Genomic DNA, 24,811 nt, shown 5'->3' with positions numbered 1-24,811 from the left:
GTATCTAGCTCATTATGGAAACATACAAGTACAATCTACCCAGGTATCCAACTCATTACAGAAACTAATATATCTACCTATCTATAAAACAAATACACATGTAACAACACACATCACTCCATCTTTGAATGCAGTTATAAAATAATGCTAAACTGACAACAAATTAAAACAGACATGTAGTATAATCAGGATCATTCTTCAAATATTTCTATATTCTGTTGATATTCTTCAACTCTTTTTTTGTAGACTGCCCCTATAATTCACATAACTCTTTTTTTGTAGACTGCCCCTATAATTCACATAACTCTTTTTTTGTAGACTGCCCCTATAATTCACATAACTCTTTTTTTGTAGACTGCCCCTATAATTCACATAACTCTTTTTTTGTAGACTGCCCGTATGATTCACATAACTCTTTTTTTGTAGACTGCCCGTATGATTCACATAACTCTTTTTTTGTAGACTGCCCGTATGATTCACATAACTCTTTTTTTGTAGACTGCCCCTATAATTCACATAACTCTTTTTTTGTAGACTGCCCCTATAATTCACATAACTCTTTTTTTGTAGACTGCCCCTATAATTCACATAACTCTTTTTCTGTAGACTGCCCCTATGATTCACATAACTCTTTTTTTGTAGACTGCCCCTATAATTCACATAACTCTTTTTTTGTAGACTGCCCCTATAATTCACATAACTCTTTTTTTGTAGACTGCCCCTATAATTCACATAACTCTTTTTTTGTAGACTGCCCCTATAATTCACATAACTCTTTTTTTGTAGACTGCCCCTATAATTCACATAACTCTTTTTTTGTAGACTGCCCCTATAATTCACATAACTCTTTTTTTGTAGACTGCCCCTATAATTCACATAACTCTTTTTTTGTAGACTGCCCCTATAATTCACATAACTCTTTTTTTGTAGACTGCCCCTATAATTCACATAACTCTTTTTTTGTAGACTGCCCCTATGATTCACATAACTCTTTTTTTGTAGACTGCCCCTATAATTCACATAACTCTTTTTTTGTAGACTGCCCCTATAATTCACATAACTCTTTTTTTGTAGACTGCCCCTATAATTCACATAACTCTTTTTTTGTAGACTGCCCCTATAATTCACATAACTCTTTTTTTGTAGACTGCCCCTATAATTCACATAACTCTTTTTTTGTAGACTGCCCCTATAATTCACATAACTCTTTTTTTGTAGACTGCCCCTATAATTCACATAACTCTTTTTTTGTAGACTGCCCCTATAATTGACATAACTCTTTTTCTGTAGACTGCCCCTATAATTGACATAACTCTTTTTTTGTAGACTGCCCCTATAATTCACATAACTCTTTTTTTGTAGACTGCCCCTATAATTCACATAACTCTTTTTTTGTAGACTGCCCCTATAATTCACATAACTCTTTTTTTGTAGACTGCCCCTATAATTCACATAACTCTTTTTTTGTAGACTGCCCCTATAATTCACATAACTCTTTTTCTGTAGACTGCCCCTATGATTCACATAACTCTTTTTTTGTAGACTGCCCCTATAATTCACATAACTCTTTTTTTGTAGACTGCCCCTATAATTCACATAACTCTTTTTTTGTAGACTGCCCCTATGATTCACATAACTCTTTTTTTGTAGACTGCCCCTATAATTCACATAACTCTTTTTTTGTAGACTGCCCCTATAATTCACATAACTCTTTTTTTGTAGACTGCCCCTATAATTCACATAACTCTTTTTTTGTAGACTGCCCCTATGATTCACATAACTCTTTTTTTGTAGACTGCCCCTATAATTCACATAACTCTTTTTTTGTAGACTGCCCCTATGATTCACATAACTCTTTTTTTGTAGACTGCCCCTATGATTCACATAACTCTTTTTTTGTAGACTGCCCCTATAATTCACATAACTCTTTTTTTGTAGACTGCCCCTATAATTCACATAACTCTTTTTTTGTAGACTGCCCCTATGATTCACATAACTCTTTTTTTGTAGACTGCCCCTATAATTCACATAACTCTTTTTTTGTAGACTGCCCCTATAATTCACATAACTCTTTTTTTGTAGACTGCCCCTATAATTCACATAACTCTTTTTTTGTAGACTGCCCCTATGATTCACATAACTCTTTTTTTGTAGACTGCCCCTATAATTCACATAACTCTTTTTTTGTAGACTGCCCCTATAATTCACATAACTCTTTTTTTGTAGACTGCCCCTATAATTCACATAACTCTTTTTTTGTAGACTGCCCCTATAATTCACATAACTCTTTTTTTGTAGACTGCCCCTATAATTCACATAACTCTTTTTTTGTAGACTGCCCCTATAATTCACATAACTCTTTTTTTGTAGACTGCCCCTATAATTCACATAACTCTTTTTTTGTAGACTGCCCCTATAATTCACATAACTCTTTTTTTGTAGACTGCCCCTATAATTCACATAACTCTTTTTTTGTAGACTGCCCCTATAATTCACATAACTCTTTTTTTGTAGACTGCCCCTATAATTCACATAACTCTTTTTTTGTAGACTGCCCCTATAATTCACATAACTCTTTTTTTGTAGACTGCCCCTATAATTCACATAACTCTTTTTTTGTAGACTGCCCCTATAATTCACATAACTCTTTTTTTGTAGACTGCCCCTATAATTCACATAACTCTTTTTTTGTAGACTGCCCCTATAATTCACATAACTCTTTTTTTGTAGACTGCCCCTATAATTCACATAACTCTTTTTTTGTAGACTGCCCCTATAATTCACATAACTCTTTTTTTGTAGACTGCCCCTATGATTCACATAACTCTTTTTTTGTAGACTGCCCCTATAATTCACATAACTCTTTTTTTGTAGACTGCCCCTATAATTCACATAACTCTTTTTTTGTAGACTGCCCGTATGATTCACAGACTCCAACATACCAAATTAAGTGATACAAATGTAAAGACCACTGCAGTATCTTTCTTACATTTGAGTTACCTTGTGTATGATATAATTGCAGTACAAAATAATTTGTCATGGCCATTGATATTGAACATGGCATCATGGATTGTCTTGTAACCTATCAAGACACACCCACATACTAAGTTTGGTCATCTACATATTTTTTACATAATTTTTAAAACATATGTAACTGAATTAGTATAATTAAAGGCATTCTTCAGATATATCGACAAACTGATACAAATCCATTCATTCTTGTTTATGACATCATGCTCCAGAACCAGGACAGATACAAACTCTGAGGTACAACCTTTGACCGTGAAATCAAAGCTAGTGTTGACTATTAACTTGTTTATTGGAATCCAACTAAATACAAAGTTTGGTCAAATTGTTTTTGTTTATGCACAATTCAGTATGTTCATAATGTCAATGAAGTATACAAAATGCAAACCATGCTTCTGACTTTCTTTCAGTTAAGTAATGATAAGACTTTCTACATGGCCAGTTTGTGTGCCATGTTGGGGGTCAAATCTGCACCATTTTAATTTCGAACCAGGACACAGTTTTTAAGTGAAAACCCCTTTTTAAAATTTTGAAAGAAACAGTCATCAATAAAATGACCAACCAGACCTTAGAATTAAACATGTGTGCAAGTTTCATTACTTTCCTTGGAGTTGTTTCAGGATGAATTGTGAAAACAAACAACTGGATAGGGAATACTGGACACTGAAAGGCAGATGATGGAGGCAAGACCACTGCATTAGCTCTTCTGATCTTTGACCAATAAAGCTACAATTAATAATTAAATATGTGGTGGCCAGATTTATGATAACAGGATCCAGATTCTTACAAATCTGAAGGTGCATAATGGTCAAGCTTAAGTACAAACCATTCTGGAGTGTATGTACATATTACATTATGCCTACATGATGCTACATACCTCTGCCATCCTGTCAGTGCCACCCCTCGAACTTTCTTGAACTTGAATTTTTCTCTCTCAATGACAGAGAGCCAGGCCAAATGGTTGTCTATGTGGTATGTGATGTTTGTGGCATACACACAGGATCCTGTGGCACCTTTAAAGGCACTGGCCACCCAAATGTTGGGAAACACCTTAGACAGCCGATCCCACCAGTCTGAAATAATATCATATTTCTATTTGAAATTAAAAATAAGACACATAGTTTCTCTTCCTGTATGAATATTGATCACATTTATTTCTGTGGTTAGCCATTTGTGAAAATTTATTTTCACATCACAGAAGAAAATGTATCAAGCACCAACACAAGAAAAAACAATCTTTTCATTTTATTCTAACATGTTCTTTCTCTAAGTTTGTACAGCTTGTATAGTTGAATACTAATATGTTCTCAGAAGTCTGACAAATTCTGCATGCCCTATTGTCCCTTCTCCATGTATCACTATAATAATAATGTTCAAATGAAGAAATCAGGACATATCAGGCAACTTTTGTTTTTAATCATTGAAATAAGTGAGTAGCATGATAAAAAATCCAGTCAAGATGGCCTAGTCCATTGAAATTTATCAAAACTTTAACATCTATCTCAAGCACAATAAAACAATACAGTTGAAATGGCCTAGTCCATTGAAATTTATAAAAACTTTAACATCTATCTCAACCACAATAAAACAATACAGTCAATATGGCCTAGTCCATTGAAATTTATCAAAACTTTAACATCTATCTCAAGCACAATAAAACAATACAGTCGAGATGGCCTTGTCTATTGAAACTTATCAAAACTTTAACATCTATCTCAAGTACAATAAAACAGTACAGTTGAGATGGCCTTGTCTATTGAAACTTATCAAAACTTTAACATCTATCTCAAGTACAATAAAACAGTACAGTTGAGATGGCTAAGTCTACTGAAACTTATCAAAACTTTAACATCTATCTCAAGCACAATAAAACAATAGTCGAGATGGCCTAGTCCATTGAAATTTATCAAAACTTTAACTTATATCTCAAGTACAATAAAACAATACAGTCAAGATGGCCTAATCCATTGAAATTTATCAAAACTTAAACATCTCAAGCACAATAAGCCAATACAGTCGAGATGGCTTAGTCTTTTGAAACTTATCAAAACTTTAACATCTTTCTCAAGCACAATAAAACAATACAGTCAAAATTGCTTAGTCTATTGAAACTTATCAAAACTTTAACATCTATCTCAAGTACAATAAAACAATACAGTCAAAATTGCTTAGTCTACTGAAACTTATCAAAACTTTAACATCTTTCTCAAGCACAATAAAACAATACAGTCAAAATGGCTTAGTCTATTGAAATTTATCAAAACTTTAACATCTATCTCAAGCACAATAAAGCAGTACAGTTGAGATGGCCTAGGCTATTGAAAATTGTCAAAACATTACAGGCAAGATGGCCTAGGGTACTGAAATTTATCAAAACTACAAATCTATCTAAAGTAGCCACCTATGTGAAAAGGCTAAACTGTTTTTTTTTATACAATGGTGACCTCGGAATGGCGGTTCAGCTACCAAACATGGTATGTGAACAAATATCGCACACCAGTTATTATTACTATTATTATTATCTGTTGTTGTTGTTGTTACTATACTTCAATCAATTTGTTTCTAAACAAATCTTCAATCTAAATTCTTAAACTTTTTTTTACCTTCTTAAAATTCCTTTTTAAAGATTTAAAAAAAAAAGACAACTGGCTTTATTTATAGTTCAAATAAAATCAGAAATCGTGGTAGGGTTTCAGCCTTTCTTAGCCTATTTTTCATGTACTACATATCTGCTTATGTATATGGTAAAGGAGACGGGTAGCTCTGGAATCAGCTATCTTGGAAATAACAGACCAAGGCCAAATATAGAAAGTGTCAACCCATTTTCTTGCAAAATTTTGCATGGCATTCCTTGAAAATTTTGAACAGTGTATCTTGAATGAAATTAGTGATCATCAATTATCTATTTTTGGATTTAAAAGACTAATGCATGTGAACAACTGTTTACCATTTTATCGCAAACATGGATGTTCGGTGAAGATCTGGTATGTACATTATGTCTGTTTTTCTCAGACCACACTGCATTTGTGAACAATGAGTTGCACAAACTATACAACAGTGTTATAATACTTCAACATTTTTTCTTTGTTTCTTTGCTTACAACAATTACAATGCATGTATTGTATGTGATGAGACTGGACAGAGACTAAAAATGTAATCTGAATTTTTACATTTAAAACAAACACTGGAAGAGCTTAACATGACCTTGATCCCCAAACTATCTGAATGTAAACAAACTCTGCCAAAAAAATGTTGACGTCAAATTTTTGATGCACTGGATCAAATTACATTTATATTTAGTTCTCTTTTGAGAATGCATTTAGTATATTTAGCATGGTCATCAATACACCCAGAGCAAAAGGGAGCAGGGATATAAAAATAACTCACCTAGAGTATTTACACCAACAAGGAATTTTTTACCCAATCTAGTGGCTCAATTTTGTCTTAAAAAAACGATGTACAGATTAACAAAGTAAAAGTTACAGACTGATTAAAGTAGGGAGAATAGAAGATAACATTCCTTCACAGGATATGTCTTTACCTAAAAGATTACCCTAATTTGCATACACAGTGGTCACAGTCAATATGCCACAGTTCCCACTTAATGGAAGATAAAAACTACTGTTTGGTTAGGAAACACCTGTCCACTGACCATGAAAATCAAATGACCATTTAATACAAGATTTTATACAGGAAATTTTGGCCAAAGAAATAAGAATGATCACTGTGACCAGATGAACATCAAAAAAGGTGACTGTTATGGCAGGTTTTACTATTTTTCATAATGTGTAACCATTCCTGGGCAAAACATAAAGTTGACTAGAGCAAAAAGACAAATGACATTCTGAAACTGCTTAAGATATTTACCACTGTTACAGCAAGAAACAAAACTATTCACATCTATATTTTTCGAAGTTTCATGCTAATGTATACTTGGTTATGTTTTGTTGAATCACTTTCTTGTATCTGACCAAACTTACCTGGAGGCAACACAAAGGAAGTTAAATAATGCCAGACCATTGGCTCCACAAGATCTCTAAGACCTGATTCTGGAAGAAAAAGAAAAAAAATCTCTAAACATTTGGAACCCAGGTTCCATACTCCATCTTTTCATCACATGCACATTTGGAATTCATAAAATGTTTATAATAAAACATTCAGAATTTGTAAAATGTCAATTATATGGACACAATATAAGGCAATGGTTTCTGTGTAGAAAATATGTCAATCAAATGATCAACATTAATCAAATCAAGGATTTTAAATTTTGAATAGCATGGGGGTACACCAGAGCATCATAAGCCTTGGTGTGTTATAAGACAGCTTGCCTGTTTTGCAAGTAACTGCTGTTAATTCCATTTTGTTGGCAAAGTTTTTTCATGGTTTTTCAAAATTTATATTATGTTATTATTTAAGTCCATTGATTTGATAATTGGTTGTTTCCACAAAATGATTATGGGGGGGGAGTCTTAAACATTAATCTGTAGCAACTACAATATCCACAAAATCTGTACCTCCTGAAAAAATTCACAGCACAAGCCGAGTACAAACTTTTCTTTCTTGGTAAGATATATTTAAAATGGCTGAACAGATGATGAATAATCTTAAATTGGAGCTCCAGACAGGGATTCAAATCATTTGACTTTATAATGAAATCATCTGAAATATGTGAATCAACAATCTAAGTTCTTGTGATGCTTTAATCACAGACAAGAGACACAAGTGGGCATGAGATTACTTACCTGGTCGAAATTTGGCACAAAGTCAATTAGAGAATGCTCATGGTCTAATAGGATCAAACTATATCTAATTATTGATTCATCCAACCTTGTTACTGATTAATCAAACCTGGTTACTGATTAGTCAAACTGTTTTAGCAAGAATTGATTCAGCTAAATAACTTTAACAATGGTAACCACACTGAATTGCAAAAACTATTCTTTCTAAAATGGACTTATGAAACCATGATAGCTCATGTAAAATTTGATCAGGTAAAATGATTTTTGAGAAGATATTTTATTTTTTGAATTCAGGTGGGGTTGGGGGAGGGGGAAATGGTAGCTATATTGTCAGAGGAACATAATACTGAAAGACTTACATGACAAAAGTGTTCCTGTTGAAATTTCTCAGTTTAGTTCTATAATTATTTAATATCAACTGTATGAGTTTTCAATTGACAGTAATAGGATTATACTGAAATGCAGATTCTTGTACAAATAAGGAATCCAGATTTGTGTAAAAATAAGGAATCCAGATTTTTGCACAAATAAGGAACCCATATTTTTGTACAAATAAGGAATCCAGCTTTAATAGTATATTTTTGTACAAATAATGAATCCAGCTTTAATAGTATATTTTTGTACAAATAAGGAATCCAGCTTTAATAGTATATTTTTGTACAAATAAGGAATCCAGCTTTAATAGTATATTTTGTCAAATAAGGAATCCAGCTTTAATAGTATATTTTGTCAAATAAGGAATCCAGCTTTAATAGTACATTTTGTCAAATAAGCAATCCAGCTTTAATAGTATATTTTGTACAAATAAGGAATCCAGCTTTAATAGTATATTTTGTATAAAATATGTTAGGCACTGATATTTTTTTAAAAAAATATGGTTAAAGAGCTTTGGGAAAGCTGTTTCAGGTTTTTGCCTTTTTTCATTATGATGACTATATTTAGATAGTGACTGAGCATCACCTGTACAAATTATATCTGATGTCTGAGTGCTCTCTGTCAAATTTATACAACAAGGTTTTTTTTCTCCCTTCATGAAAGATGAAAATGGCAAATATTGAGAGACGCATGGAAGATGATATACATTTAAAAACACTGCTGTAACTAAGCTCAAATGGTAATAAAACCTGGCAAGTTAAAATGGATTTCGCTTACAAAATTAGAACAAATTAGCATAACTGTGATGATTCACTATCACAAATCTCCATATTTGTTATTAAATATGAGCACATTCCCACTTCACCCCATCCCCTTCCAACATTCATCATCCTCAACAATAATCCAAGCTTTGTAACACCAAAAACTGTTACATATATATCTTTCTGCCATGACTACAAATACTGTATTAAGTCCGGTAAAAAAAATATCAGAAATGACATTGCAACTGAATTTTAGTACACCTGATCTTTGATGCACTCTTTGGGGAGGGAGCCAAGAACACTCTTCTTGAGCATAACATTAAAACTACCAAGTTTCAAGTGTTTCCACCATGTGATTCAGAATGAGATGTTATAATGTACAAGGACAAAGACATGAATGGGCAGAAGAAAAGATGTTAACAAAATATTCACAGTGTTAATGTATGTGGATGAAAATCAATTTCTATTAGTAATACATATATACTACTACAATTTAGTCCAGAAAGTCCAAAAACCGAATAAGCTCAACAAACAATAAAATTAAGTGAATTTTTATTGTCCTCCACCAGTGATATCACAAAACTTCACAATAATGAAAATGTTTATTTAAAAAAATTGTTTCTTCAAAAATGCTCACATGAATGTTAGGAAATAAACAATGCTACTTCCTGAATCAAACCACTCAAGAAAGATGACAATTTCATCTATATTATACATAAATGAAGGGAAAAACTCTTATTAATTACCTCCCCTTGGCACCACTAGGTGGCTACCCATCAGCCAGAAATTTACCAGTTTACAATGAGCAATACATTAACGATGATGCTTACATTTGTAGTGATGGGTGGGAGGGATTAAAATTGTTGGAAATCATCTCTGTTAATTTGATAATCCATGCCTGGCATTATGTGAGGAAGGTGAATCTAAAAATGCTGGGTTGGAATGAGATCTGACAAGGCACCCTAAACTGCCAAAAATGGAAAGAACATTGTTCATGTCCTGTATGATAGATACATTTATCATGTGTTTTGGGGGAAATCATTGAGTTATGCCAAAGTTGCTGAACTGAGGGGCCTGTTGCTACCTGACTGAGGTTGAAACCACTTCTGTTTTCAGCCTCCTATTTTGTTGCTTAAAATTAACCCTCTGTTGCAGTTGGAAATGAATCAGTTTGCAGGTAGGTGCTGACAGTAAAGCAGCCAGACAGACATTCTTGTGCTGCCTTCTTCAGTACTTCATATATTCTACATAGAACAGTATCAAGGAGTGATGTCACTTCAGTGCAGATGAGAAAAGACAGATGTCTGGTCACACATTGTCTAAATTAGCTGAAGTTGTCAAGGTATTAGCAGTTGTATAGTACTTGGCATGGTTAATAACCTTGGAAATCTGGGTCATGGATTCCCATGCATGGTCACCAAATGATTTGTTGATTCAGCATGCACTTGCAGCTTCACCTCTCTCAATGGAGGGTGGAGAGAGAGTTGTTTTTTGGGTTTAATGCCATTTTCAGCTCAAGATAGGCTATCTATGGCAAACAGTATAATTGGCTGAAGACAAACTCTGAATTACTCTGGTAAAAACCAATTCACAGCAAGCTACTGGCAAGCTTCATCACATACTCTGGTAAAAGCCACCAATTCATGGCAAGCTACTTACAAGCTTCATCACATACACTGGTAAAAACCACTAATTCATGGCAAGCTACTGGCAAGCTTCATCACATACACTGGTAAAAACCACCAATTCATGGCAAGCTACTGGCAAGCTTTATCGCATACTCTGGTAAAAGCCACCAACTCATGGCAAGCTTCATCACATACTCTGGTAAAAACCACCAATTCATGGGAAACTACTGGCAAGCTTCATCACATACTCTGATAAAAACCACCAATTCATGGCAAGCTACTGGCAAGCTTCATCACATACTCTGGTAAAAACCACCAATCACATACTCTGAAAAAAGCCACCAATTCAACGCAAGCTACTGTCAAGCTTCATCACATACCTACAATGGCTGAGGCTAAGACTCGAACCCACACAGACATGAGCAAGATGGCAGTGATAGGTAATGTCAAATGCTTCAGATCACTTGGCCACCTGGGATCCCTGGAGAAAGCAAATAGCTATTTATTGGTTGCCTATAGACAGTAACATGCTTTTAGAAGTGAAACTAGGTTGTGCCATTAGTATGACTCGAGAATCGTGGAGGCAACTACAGTTTTCTGGGCACATTCATCATCAAATGGAACAGATTGTTGAGTATGGATCTGTTTCATGGGGGGGGGGGGGCGAACAGAACTATTTTCCTAGCCCTGCCCCTCAATTTCTGGACTAGTTTCAGTATTAGCACTGCTAGGGAGAAGGCATATGACCACATCCTCTCCCAGCTGATTGAAGGGTTTTAATGGTCCATGCTTCTGGGATTTAGAATGGTGTGTATGTTATGTTTGTGTGTTTGTGTGTGTTATGTGTGTATGTGTGTGCATGCCTATGTGCATATGTGTGTGCATGTGATTTGGATTTTTAACATAGCTTTAACAATTTTTCAGTCATGTTGCTACAATGTCTGCAGTGTGACAGTTTACAATGATGTCTAGCACATGGGCATCATGCCACAGACATACAGCATGATGTCCCACCCAGTCACATTATCCTGACAATAGGCTGACCAGTCCTAACACTAACCTCTTAATGCCGAGCACCTAGCTAGGTAGCTGTTAGTACCATTTTTATAAGTCACTGGTATGACTCACTGGGGTTCTAACCCATCACCTCCCACATCTGAGTTAGATGCTCTAACCACTAGGCCACAGAAGTGGTCATGAAAATGGAGAGATGAAGGTGGGTAACTTCTTGTTAACCCACACTGTGAATAGGTCTAGCAATTGGTAGGCCCCATGGTGTGCAAATTTGATTTAAGATGGACTGATGAAGTGACCACTCTATATTAAGTAGTCACCCTCTCCATGATAATGAGTCTGGAATTTGTATGTTTATATGATATTGGACACCACCAACAAAGGTACTCCCATATCATAATGTGAAGGTCCAGTTATCTACCCCTCCCCAATTTCATCAGGTAGTCCAGTACAACCACATTTTCCAACATTATCAGAACCATCTTCCTTTGGATGCATTCCACCCAAGTGTGTGAGACATTGAGAATAGCCTTCATTCGTAAGAGATTTATGCCAAGAGCCTTTTCTTGCAGTGTCCATTTGCTGCTGACCATCACAAAGTCTGGGTAGCAAGTGTGCCCTGCAGACTAACAAACCTGCATCTGTACAGACTGAGATATCAGGTTTTGGGGCTTTTAAAGGTATTCCTGCACCTAGCCATGCCCTATCTTGTCACTGAAGCAGGAATTATTTGATTTTGATCAAGATCATAACATGGTGATCTAAATGACCTTAGGTTGGGTGTTACTGTCCCAGAAGGTCAATCTGCAGAAGATGCATGTTGTTGTTGTTGTTGTTGTAGGGTTTAACGCCATTTTTCAGCACACAATAGGCTATATATTGAGCCAGTATTAATGGTGGAGGAAGAACCCGGGAAAACCCCAGAAAGAACCACCGACCCTCGAGAAGCTACTGGCAAGCTTTCTCACATACTAACATTGGCCGAATCCGAGACTCGAACCTACACAGATAGAGGTGAGATGGCAGTGATCCGTAACGGAGAGCGCTTTAGACCACTCGGCCACTTGGGGCCCCGAAGATGCATGTAAAGGCAGCTGAGGTATAACAGGTACCCTCTTCACTATGAGCAAGCCAAGGAGCTGAAGAAACTGCCTTGTCAAGAAGAATGTATTGGTGGATGCCTTCTCCAATGCTTGTCAATATGTTTGGGATGAAGTCAAACCAATCTGATTTGAGTTTGAAACTCCATATCTATGTAAATAAAATGCTGAGAAGAGACAAGATTTCACTTCTCTACTTTGACTTTCGATCCCAAACTGTGAAAGAGGTAGTGCAGTTTGTTTATAATGTGATTTAAAACCAAACTTACTGAATGTTTTTGCAGTAAACCCTCCAGGTATATCATCATCACTGATGAGGAGGATGTCCTGAGTTATGGTACTGTCAAAAGCCTAAGGACCAAGTCTGAAGATGAAAGGAAGGATGTAGAATTCTGATATGTTTGTAGCCTGAATGAAAAAAGGAATAGAAATCTGGGGAATCAGTTTTCAGACTACTTCCAGAGACCAAACAGTCTGGAATATTGTTGTTTAGGGTTTAACACCATTTCTCAGCACATGATAGGCTATACATGGCAGCCAGTGGAGGAAGAACCCAGAAAAATCCTGTGAAGAACCACCAATCCATGTGGAGCACCTAGTAAGAACCATCAACTCATGCAAAGCTACTGCCAAGCTTTCCCACATAGGCACACTGGCTGAGCTGAAACTTGAACCCATGTTGACAAAGGTTAGATGTCAGTAATCTGTAAAGGTGAGCACCTTAGACCCTTAGCCACCTGGGACCTCATGATAGGATCTAAGAGAATGATGACAGGATCCTTATGAAGTTAAGGTTACAAAAGGCCATTATGGCACTGCACCATCATGAGGAAGCAGCCGTGTTGACTATGACATCCCAATTCACAGACATGGTCACATCCAGCGCTCTTGACTAGGTGAGAGATTGCCAGAGAGGCCAGGAAGCCTTGACATTGTACACAGTACTGACAGCTGGTTGTTAAAGGAATTCTGATGGTAGCGAAATTCTGTGTATCTCTTCAATTGCCACCTTAAAACTTAAGTTTGTCTGTTCAGACAAGTCTGCGGCACTCCCTCAGTTACATTATCAATGAGGGGACTCTTCCTTCTGTACACTATGCATCCTAGGTTATAGCATTCCACAGAGCAATGATGATGATACCAATCATCACCATGCATAAGAAAGGTTCTATGAGTCAGATATGCTAGTATGGCATGTAGAGCATAGAGTAAGGTCCTACTGGTCAATCCACATGTCTTGCTTCAATGTTCCTTTGTCCATGCAAGAGTGGAAACAGGAATTTATACCCAGGGGGCTGCAAAATTTGTTTAAAAATGATGCTAGTCCAACTCACTCATTGGCATTCTAGATGACACAACCTGCTGTGATATCATGTGAGATTCCAAAATATAACTAAGAAGAAATGCTTGATGTGACTTTGAATGGATCTGAAGTGATCATTAACATAGACACTGTTTTAGGGTTTTTTCATTGAAGTGGGGGCAGCATCTTGACATCCACCATAAAACTGGTCAGCAATTCCAAAATTTGGATGAATGTACTTGTGTTCAAAGTGTTAGAGCATGTCCTTTTATTGTGACTCTTGAAGATGTTGGATGTCTTCTGCCCATAAATGCAGACACACTACTTGCGTGTGAGGAAGAACATTTTGTGCAAGCCATGAATGTCTTGTGATCAAGACTTTAAAGCATTTATACTTTCTGCACTTTATTAACAAGCGCACAAGACAATTTAAAAATAGTTCAAATAGCCAAATGGATGCTAAAAAGTGTGTGATACATGGGTATCTGCACATGGGGTTGTGGTGTAAACTGGTCAATATCACATGGACATTAACACTGTAAAAAATGCATAAATGAAAATAAATTCACTGGGAAAAATGAAAATGTTGTATACATAAAATATATCAACTTTCTGACTCACCATACCACTTAAAATAAGTGTTGGATGGTGGATATTAAACATAAATTAAAACAGATTCTTCAGAGGCACTGCTCACAATTGCAAGCAAAACATTTTAACTGGTTACATCAAGGAGACAGGTGGCCAAGAAGAGTTAATATTTAAGAGTTATTTCTATGATGTATAGAAAAAAAGAGGGTTGGATTTGTAATTAGTAGAGAGTAATTTCCTAATGTTAATGTGAATGTGTAATGTATATGAGAGAAGAATCATTCCTTAATCTCAAAAAGATTTAAAATTATAGAACATAAAGGAAAAGGCAAGGAAAATCCAAAAATACTGAGCCATGCTCGTTCCCCCTCCCCAATGTAGTATGCAACATACCTACTAATAATGATGCAGGACTTTCATTCCTTAATCAAAAATAGTTTTGAAGTTATAGCAAGAAAACAAAAACATGAAGAACGTATACATGGAAATGTAGCTATGTCACAAGTATACCAAATTTCATTTGCATCGGTCAATTGGTTTTTGCAAAACTGTGTTAATAAGGATAACACTCAACAAAGGTCAGCTGATGGAACTAATGTCCAAATGGCCTAAAGGAATTCCCATGAGACCAGGATAAAACTATTTCTTCTTTTCAACTGTTGAATGCTGAAACAATCTCTGATATTCTTGAACAATAAAAATTATTTTCAAGATAGCACCATAGTGGCCATATTGGATGCAAGATTGGGATGATTATCGTTTAGGACCAACTATGCATTATATGAAGTCTTTTGAGGAAAACTTTATGTCAATGACCATTTATTCTGTAATGTCTTATTTGACATATTTAACGTCAGAGCTGCAACATTTTCATTTAGGACCTACTAAATATCATAGGAAGTCATTTAGCAAAAAGCCCATATTGATACGAGCATCCATTAAGGAGGAGAACTGATTACAAGATTTTGAAGATGATCACCATGGGAGCCATAATGGATGCCAGAATAGCATCATTTTCATTCAGTACCAACATAAAAGGTCTTCAGGCCAAATTGCATGATGATAGTGCTGTTCATTTAGATGGAGTAGCAATAACAAGATTTTCAAAATGGATGCCAAGGCGGCCATAACTGATATCAGATCAGCACCATATTCATTTAGAACCAACATTCTAATTAGTCTTTTGGTGGAAGTTGCTTGCCATATCGGATGACAGATTATCACCATTTCCATTTAGGAAACTTCAGGTTGCCATGATTTTTCGTTTGGGAGGAATAGCAAAAAGATGGCTGCTGTGATGGACATACTGGATTTCAGATCTGCAACATTCTATTTAGAGCCAGCTAGACACCATGACAAGTCTTTTGGTGAAGTAGCAATAAGAATTTCAAGATGGTGTCCTTATATAATGTTAGACTGGCACCATTTTCATTTAAGACCAACCAGACATCATAAGAAGTCATTTAGTGAAAAACCCAATAGTTATAAGATTTCCAAGATTGCAGCTGTAGTGGTCATACTGTATGTCTAAGTGGCATTTTTTCATGTAGTACCAGCCAGACCATGGGATGAAAGTGTGAATACAGTTTCATGGCAATTGTCACTGTGGTGGTCATACTGTATGTCTAAGTGGCACTTTTTCATGTAGTACCAGCTAGACCATGGGATGAAAGTGTGAATACAGATTCATGGCAATTGTCACTGTAGTTGGATTAGTAAGTAGCAATAACAAACTTGGCTATGAACACACACAGGCCCTCCTGTAAGCTCTTCTGGACTATAACCAATACAGCTCAACATTCCAAATCTTAAGAGTCAACAAAACCATTCAAAAAATAAAAATGTAAAATTGATCAAAATAACACGTAAATTTAATCAAGTCATCAACATGTCAATAGAAACATTGCCTATCGAATTTCACTGCCATGGTCAAGCCATTTTCCCACATTTCTGCTAACAAAGTTTGCACTGAAAAAGTCTAAATCCAGAAGTAAACAAAAATGTATGCAAAATGCAAAAATCAAACAAACAGCATGCCTATCCAATCAAGTGCTAACAACCTTCCAAGAATGGAAGCATGGTTGAATGGATACAGATGGACAGGGCCTATTCATGATTTCCCAGCTTCAAGCTATGACAGCATAAGAAAGATGGAATTGTTCCACACACTAACCCAATAGTACTGGAAGCTCCACAAACCGCATCATATCATCCCACATGATGGGCGTGACAGAAGGATAATTTTTTTTAATGTGCATCAGGACTGCTCGGATGTGAGCAAAAAACAGCTGCTGTGTGCTGAGAGTTTCTGTTCCCATCCTCTTCTTACATCTCTCACATATACCTATATGATATACCTGAGGAAGAGAGAAATATTTCATTATCATACCATACTAGCTTCTGTACATACCGGAGTTGATGTAGTAATACTCATAATTTCAAGGGAATAACAGAGACCCTGATCAGCTAGGACATTATTTAATGGCAAGTCAGTGTCTATCCTGTTCACAGTTGGGAGTGTTTTAAACACAAAAGTACATATTGATGGTATAAAATATTAGCAACATTTTGCAATATTATAAATATTTCAACAACAAAAAACAAATATATATATATATATATATATATATATATATATATATATATATATATATATATATATATATATATATATATATACACACACACACACAAGCCTTCATTCAAATTATCTACATTTCAACCTTCTCAATTCTTTTAAGGTGCAAGGTATAAGTTCATATTAATATCTGGACGTCAAAGGTACATGTTTTGTTTTGTTTTTACAAAAATCTTAAAGATGTAAAGGTTCCTTGCAACATTTCAGCTTCTCATAATGTTGGCCAAAAGATTCAGCTCTCTCCTTAGCAGGCTATATCACATAAACAGAAGATCGAGAAAGTAAATGCCAAAGCGTGCCAGTCAACTGACTTTACTTTGTTTCAATAAAGACATTATGTTCAAAGGCGAGTCTCATGGAAATCACTCGTATATCATCAGCTGAAATCTTCCTCATCCTATGAGAGTTCAGAGTATGCCAATCAAAAATCACAATTTAGCCAAGCAGCCAGCATGTGTGGGGTTATGTCTTTCTTTCCCACCTTGTATAATGAGCTTTTTGTTTGCTGCAGATGGACTTCATTTGCCTCAAATAGCAACTGAGAATGTGAACTAAGTCTTGCAGCTTCACTTCTCTTAACGGTAAATCAAGAATTTCACTGCCTAGAGACAATAACTTGTTTTTTGCAACAAAACAGGTTGCACCATTATCATAAGTAAGCCATTGGAATGGAATTGCATGTAGGTCAGAAATAACATTCTTACAGCCAATACTGTTTCTACCATAATTTCTGAGCATGTCTGAAATCGCAGACTGCTATTCCTTCACTGTGACAAGGGCAAGTATTTTATCCCCGAAGAGGAAAAGAAGGAGGTTAACCAACTGGGGAATATAGCCTGAGTGGTGTGATGCCATTAATATGATACCAGCTGATAAAACTGCATCACTTTTCCTCCTATGCCTTCAAAGTGGAGGGCCATCTGGCTGTGAAATCCTCTCCATAACTTAAGTTTATAACTCCCTTTTCAAGCACAGCAACCTTGACAAGAGCAAGGCACAAAGCGTAGTTTCTCTGGAAAAGGGTAGGATACTAACGACCTCAGCTTCTTGTGCAATATGTGGGTCACATGACTGTTTTTGGTACCTGTGTCACAAGGTCAAGCAGAACATTGATACATAACCTATCCCATTAGAGAAGGGAAATCTGAACTATTTTGCAAGTCCTGTCTCTCATTATCTGGATTAATTTTACTGGCAGGTCTGTGTCTATGCAGTCTGTTTGGAGTAATCAGCAGAACAACCAACACAGACCCTGATTTGCAGGTTCATTACGCTACAGCAGATTAGGATCTTTGCTTGCAGTTTGACTCAACTTATAAGTGAGTATAGATGGTATATGGTATTGCAGACACTAGCAAAGGCACTCCCATACCATAACACAGAATTCTAGTGATTTCGTCTCCACTTGTTTAAAGAGAAAGTTCACTATAAAATGAACTAACACTGAAAGAACAACCTTCCTTAGGATAAATTCCACCCAAGCATGAAAGGCATCAAGAAGACCTTTCACTTCCATGAGACTGACATTAAGGACTCACGGTACTAATTCAGTTTCCATAGTTTGTCTATGCAAACACCATGATATTAAAAATTCAAGAACTTAAAATTTTTGAGTGCTCATGATCAAACCTATATTTATCAGCATAGATGAAACCTGGATGTCAGCTTCTGTGTTGAGGAAAGGGTATGAGCTGCAGCATTTTCTGGACCTGCATGTGTTTGAAACATGTGCTTTCAATTCCACACCAAAGAGTCAGGTGCTAACAATTCTGCACCAGAGAGTCAGGTGCTAATTTTAGTAATGAGTATCCCAAACTCAAGATTGTTAAAGGACTGAAATTCCATAAATAAAACAATGTCTCTATTTTTTTTCCCACTTACAACTAGGATAAGCTCTCAAAAGATTCTTTTCCTAAAACATAATTTACATTATTAACCAATCCTGGTCAGCCAAACCCATATATACTCTATTTTATGTTCACCCATTTCCAGGCTGGTTCCCATTTTTCCATATCATTAGTACCATGTGTCCTTAAGAGCCTTTTCTTGCATGGACCAATTGCCACTGACCATTGCAAAGTCCAGTAGCAAATGGGCTCCCAAAGCAAACAAACTGACATCTGTATGGACTGTGACTTCTGGATGTGGGGTTTCTAAAGGTATTCCTGCTACTATAACTACTCCCTGTCTTGCCACTAAATGTTTGATTTTACTGAAGAGAATAATCAAGAGATTTAAACAAAACGAGATTGTGCACCACTGTGCCAGAAGAGACTCATCACAGAGACACATGTAAAGGTGGCTGGGGCAAAGCAAATCTGCTGCCACGCCGAACAGGCCAAGGAACTGAAGAAATTCTCTTGCATAAAAATTGGCAGATTACGTCTGCAACACATGAAAGATATGGTCAATGCATGTGGGAGAAAGATAAACTAGGATGATAAGCATAGAAACTCCATAACCAGATGATTATCTATTGGCTTTTGTAACCATAAAAAAGTCTGGAACGAAACCCAGGCAGTCTGTTTTTTTTGGGCTACCACCACCTATTTTATGAGCAATCCATCTATAATACATTTCCCTGTGTGGGATCACTTGAGATCTCCAACATAAAGGGGGACAACAAAGGAGGAGGGACTGGATGAATGAGGTCTGGAACCCCTCCAAAACGATTTGAATCACCGAATTGCTTGCTTGAAAGAGGTTCATCCAGGTCTGTCAGAAAAGATGGAGTCTGGCACCCACAGGAGGGCCAATGGCAGGTAGGAGAGATAGCAAGTTATTAGTTATTCTCAGGTGGCAGAACGCTTTGCAGAAGAGAACCTCCAATCCCCACAACTGCCTGTGAAAGTTTGCAGTATATGTCAGCTATAACTGGCCTTGACACAAAAAGGTTGTCATTGTTGTTGAGAATTACCTGTCGTCTTTCTGCCAAGAATCACTGATATGGCCAAAGATTAGGTCATGACGAGATAGAGGTTTGCAAAAAGAGCTAACATGTGCTGCCTGCTTTCTTACCTCAATCTGGTCCCTGAACACAAGTGGGGGGTGAGAACCAAATGGGAGAGAGTACAGGATCACCACATGATAGGGTTTAAGAGAAGAAGAACGGAAGAGAGTACGATTTCTTATCTCATCAGCAATGCAGGATGACATTAGGGTATTCCCCCAACATAAGATGAGCTTCTCTGTTTGCTACCCTGGCAACAGATCATAAAGATTTCCAGGCGAGCAAAAGACTGCAAAGGTTGCTCAGTCATGTAGGAAGAATGGTGCATGGTATATATGATTTGCAAGCCCACCCAGATGGCAAAGTCAGAATGTAATCCTGAATGCATGGTTTCAATGGCACTATTCTAGTCTATGCATGGCAGGGGTGGGGTTTTGTGCTCAGTGGGCTGTTAAATTATGTAAAAATTAACCCATTTTTCTCCAAATGACTTGTTGATGGCTTTGAAGGCAGAGTTTGTTGCATTATGCATGTCTGCAGTTTTGTCAGTATTGGATGTAATCATTTCTGTAGTTCACTTTCTTCTTCTTCTACGGGGTGAGGGTGGTATTTAAATATCTTCCATAAAACCTGCCAACAATTCTAATTCAGATCAATAATTACCACTCTGCATTTGGACAATTTCATATGTTCCCTTTACTCTCAGCCCTTAAATGCCTTCTTTAGACTTTGGACCATTCATCCTCCACTCATACAATGAATGGGTGTGATGTTTATTCATGCAGCATGACACATCTCATGATTATCCTCAGTTAGCTTTTACATTTCTTACATCTGACTGACATCACTGAAATGGCAGAGACAAAATGCAATTGCATAAAATATCTAATTTGTTCAATCAGGTAAACTGGCATTACCAACACAACCTAATGAAATGTATAATGAACTGAAGTAAAACAGTGCAATACATAAATGGATTCTTGAAGTAAAAATTTAAACTGGTAAACATCTCATATATGGGTGGCCACCTAGTGGGGAAAAGGAGTTAATCTTTAAGAGTTAGTTCCCTTCTATAGAATACATAGAAAGAAGTCGGTTTTTTTCTTCTTTCAGGTAGGTTTGGATTCAGAGGTAGCAGAGGTTAGTTCCTAATTGTTAATATGATCAGGTGGTGTATTTAATGGAGAAATGTAATCTCGCTAATTTGAATATTAAGTATGAATTTTCCATCTTTTATTGTGAGCATATGGGAAACTGTTAATAACTAAATCAGATGAAATTAAAATATCAGATATTAAAAAGCACACAGCAAGGTCCTTTCATCAACTTTTACAAAATTCTATAATAAAAAATATAATTTTTTGGAGGGGGGGGGCACTTTGTCTTCATTTTGTCCCCAGTTTATTCTAGTTTGAAATAAGGTATCAAAAGAATTATCACACAAAAGAATTCTTCAGAATACTATGTCTTGAAAAAATCCCATTTCCAATGATTATGGCGAAGAAAACTGTCCAAAACATTTTAAAGTTACAAAGTGTTAATCTGAAAAACTGCTTAATTGGAATGAAAATATTAAATTAGGTCATCTGCATACTCATACAAGTGTGTATACAAAATTTCATTTGTCTACATCATGTACTTTTAGCTTAAATGTGAAAACATTTGTGAAAAAAAAGAAAAAAATGGCAAAAGTGTATATATAAAATGTTTACAAGACACTGAGTCCCTTGACGAGACTTATCATCTACTGCTAGAATGGAATTTACAGGAATTGACATGAGACCATTTATACATTTTAATTTCAGAGTGATGAAATCATCTCTGAAGTTTTTCAGCAATATCAAGATTTTCAAATTAGCCACTGTGGTGGCCATATTGGATGTAAGATCAACACTATTTTTATTTAGGACAAACAAGGCAGCATTATCATTCTTTTGATGAAATCCCCATGTCAATATGCCATCCAATCAGGAGGAGTAGTGATAACAAGATTTTCAAAATTTGAAAAGGGCTAGAATGAAGCCACATTAAAAGTTGACTGGCATCATCTTAATTTAGAACCAATTAGATATGATCAAAAGTTTTTGAGTGAAACCCCATGCCATGATTCCTTTCCATGGGAGTAGCAATAGCAAGATTTTCAAGATAGCTGCAGTACTGGATGTTGGACTCAAGACCACAAGATGTCATTTGGTTAAAATAGAATCTTGAAATGACCATTAATACAAGAAAAGTAGCAATAAGATCAGCATCATAATCATTTGGAACCAACCAGACATCACACAAAGTATTTTAGTTAAACCCCATGCTGATATGACCATATATTTAGAAGCAGTAGTAATGACAAATTTCTCAAGACGGCTACTAAATCAGGCATATTGCAACTCACACTATTTTCATTTAGGACCAACCAGTCGTCATAAGAAATTTTTTGGTGAAAACCCCATGGCAATGTGACTTTCTGTTCAGGATTAGTAGCAATAACAAAATAATACAAGATGACTGCTGAGGCTGACAAACAGAACACAAGATTGGCACCATTTTAAGTTAGGACCAACTAGACATCATAAAAAGGTCTTTTAGTGAAAAACCCATGTGGATATGACCAACCATTCAGTAAAAGGAGCTATAGCAAGATTTTCAAGACAACTGCTGTGTTGGCCATATTTGATTTCATACTGGAATCATTTTCTTTTAGGACCAACTCTACATCATATGAAGTCTTCTGGTGGATTAGTGATATCACTGGTCAACAGTGAAATCATTACTGACTTGAAAAGGCCCTAATCTGTAGTATTTTGGTGTGCCGAACACGAATATAACCGTGAAAAATTTGTATTGGCTCTCGTTTTGAAGATATTCATATACCTCATTTTCTATGTTTCACTGTGTAAATTTCTCCAGTAGGACTGCAGCAACATCCGGAATAATGATGTAACATTGCATAATACCATCATGCTCACATCATCCACAGTTGATTGCATCATTTTCTGATGCAATGCAATACTAATGCCATGCGGCTGCTGAAGTAAGTTGACGTCAGCAGTGTACTATACATGTGTAGGCCTATTATACTAATGCCAGGCGGCTGCTGAAGCTGACGTAAGCAGTGTACTATATAAAGTCCAATCAGATAGGTTCAGCATTTAAAATATTTTAGACGTTGTGCGAGACAGTTCAAGCTACTGTTACATAAAACTTATTATTTTATCCATTTACGTACAATAAAGAACAGTAATGCCTCGAAAGTGTGTTAATACCGCGGACAATTTTTGCTATATTTGTGGGGAAGTGACATTTGCCAACCAGAAGAAAAGTATCAATTCTCAAGTGAAGAAGGCATATCATCTTTACTTCGGATGTAAGGTTGGTGACCAAGACAAGCCTTGGGCTCCGCATATATGCTGTGCTACATGTACAACACAGCTTTCACAGTGGTTGAATTGCAAAAGGTCATCAATGCCGTTTGCAGTCCCAATGGTGTGGAGAGAGCCAAGCAACCACCTAAATGACTGTTACTTCTGCTTGGTTCCTCCTCTTTCCGGCGGAATAATGAAGCGAAAGAAGTCGAGAATAGTCTACCCAAACATTCCGTCTGCATTGAGACCAGTTCCACATGGTGAGGGACTTCCTATTCCAGAACCTCCAGCAGAATATTCTCTTGATTCATCTGACGAAGACAAAGGTGAGTCGACCTGTTCTTCTCCTGGTCCATCAGCATGCAGTGATCCAGATTTTCACTGTGGTGCATCATCAACCCCACACAGAATAACACAGGAAGAACTAAATGACCTGATTCGTGATTTGGACTTATCAAAGAACAAGGCAGAATTGCTGGGATCAAGACTCCAACAATGGAATCTTCTAGAAGAAGATGTCACAATTACTGCATATCGAAAGCGCCACCAGCAATTGGAGCCTTTCTTCAGAAAGGAAAGTAATCTGATATTCTGTTCCGATATTGAGGGCCTCATGAATGCTTTAAAAATCACTCATGACCCACAAGAATGGAGACTATTTGTGGACTCTTCGAAACTGAGTCTCAAGGCTGTGCTTTTGCACAATGGAAACATTCTTCCATCTATTCCAGTAGCGTATGCTGTCCACATGAAAGAGACATACGATAACTTAAGGCAGCTACTGAATTCCATTGAGTATAACAAGTACAGCTGGCACCTCTGTGGTGATTTGAAGGTAGTTGCCCTTTTAATGGGACTGCAGCAAGGATATACAAAATACATGTGTTTCTTATGCGAGTGGGATAGCCGAGCAAGGGAAATGCACTACATGAGGAAGGAATGGACTCACAGGCAGAATGTAGCCATTGGAGAGAAGAATATCCAACACCCAGCTCTGGTTGAGGCTCAGAAAATCTTGCTACCACCCCTTCACATCAAACTAGGTTTGATGAAGAACTTCGTGAAAGCCATTGACCGGACTTTGCCAGCATTCCGATACCTGCATGAAAAATTCCCTCGACTCAGCGAAGCAAAGATTAAAGAGGGAGTTTTTGTGGGTCCTCAGATTCGAGAGCTTTTCAAAGATGACCGGTTCAACAACTTGCTGCAAGGTGACGCGAAACAAGCATGGAATACTTTTCGCCTAGTTTCTACAAACTTCCTCGGAAATGTTAGGGCAGAAAACTATAAGGAACTAGTAGAAGACATGTTGATGAAGTATAAGAA

General features: G+C 36.5%; 1 protein-coding gene across 4 annotated transcripts in view; it reads right to left on the bottom strand.

Moving 5' to 3' along the window:
- The window catches only part of LOC149802900 (hexosaminidase D-like), an 88,176-nt gene that overhangs the window by 19,580 nt on the left and 43,785 nt on the right, over window positions 1-24,811 (bottom strand). For all 4 annotated transcript variants that reach the window (XM_089952394.1, XM_089952396.1, XM_089952395.1 and 1 more), the window contains 3 exons: window positions 16,712-16,895; window positions 7,008-7,076; window positions 3,905-4,100 (listed from right to left, as the gene is read on the bottom strand). In XM_089952394.1, coding sequence (XP_089808520.1) covers window positions 3,905-4,100; window positions 7,008-7,076; window positions 16,712-16,895 — 449 coding nt within the window. The remainder of the gene's footprint in view (window positions 1-3,904; window positions 4,101-7,007; window positions 7,077-16,711; window positions 16,896-24,811) is intronic.

Source organism: Sinohyriopsis cumingii, chromosome 3, assembly GCF_028554795.1.
Source record: "Sinohyriopsis cumingii isolate HCF-2022 chromosome 3, ASM2855479v2, whole genome shotgun sequence".
NCBI lineage: Eukaryota > Metazoa > Mollusca > Bivalvia > Unionida > Unionidae > Sinohyriopsis > Sinohyriopsis cumingii.
This window is presented reverse-complemented; position numbering and strand designations above follow the sequence as displayed.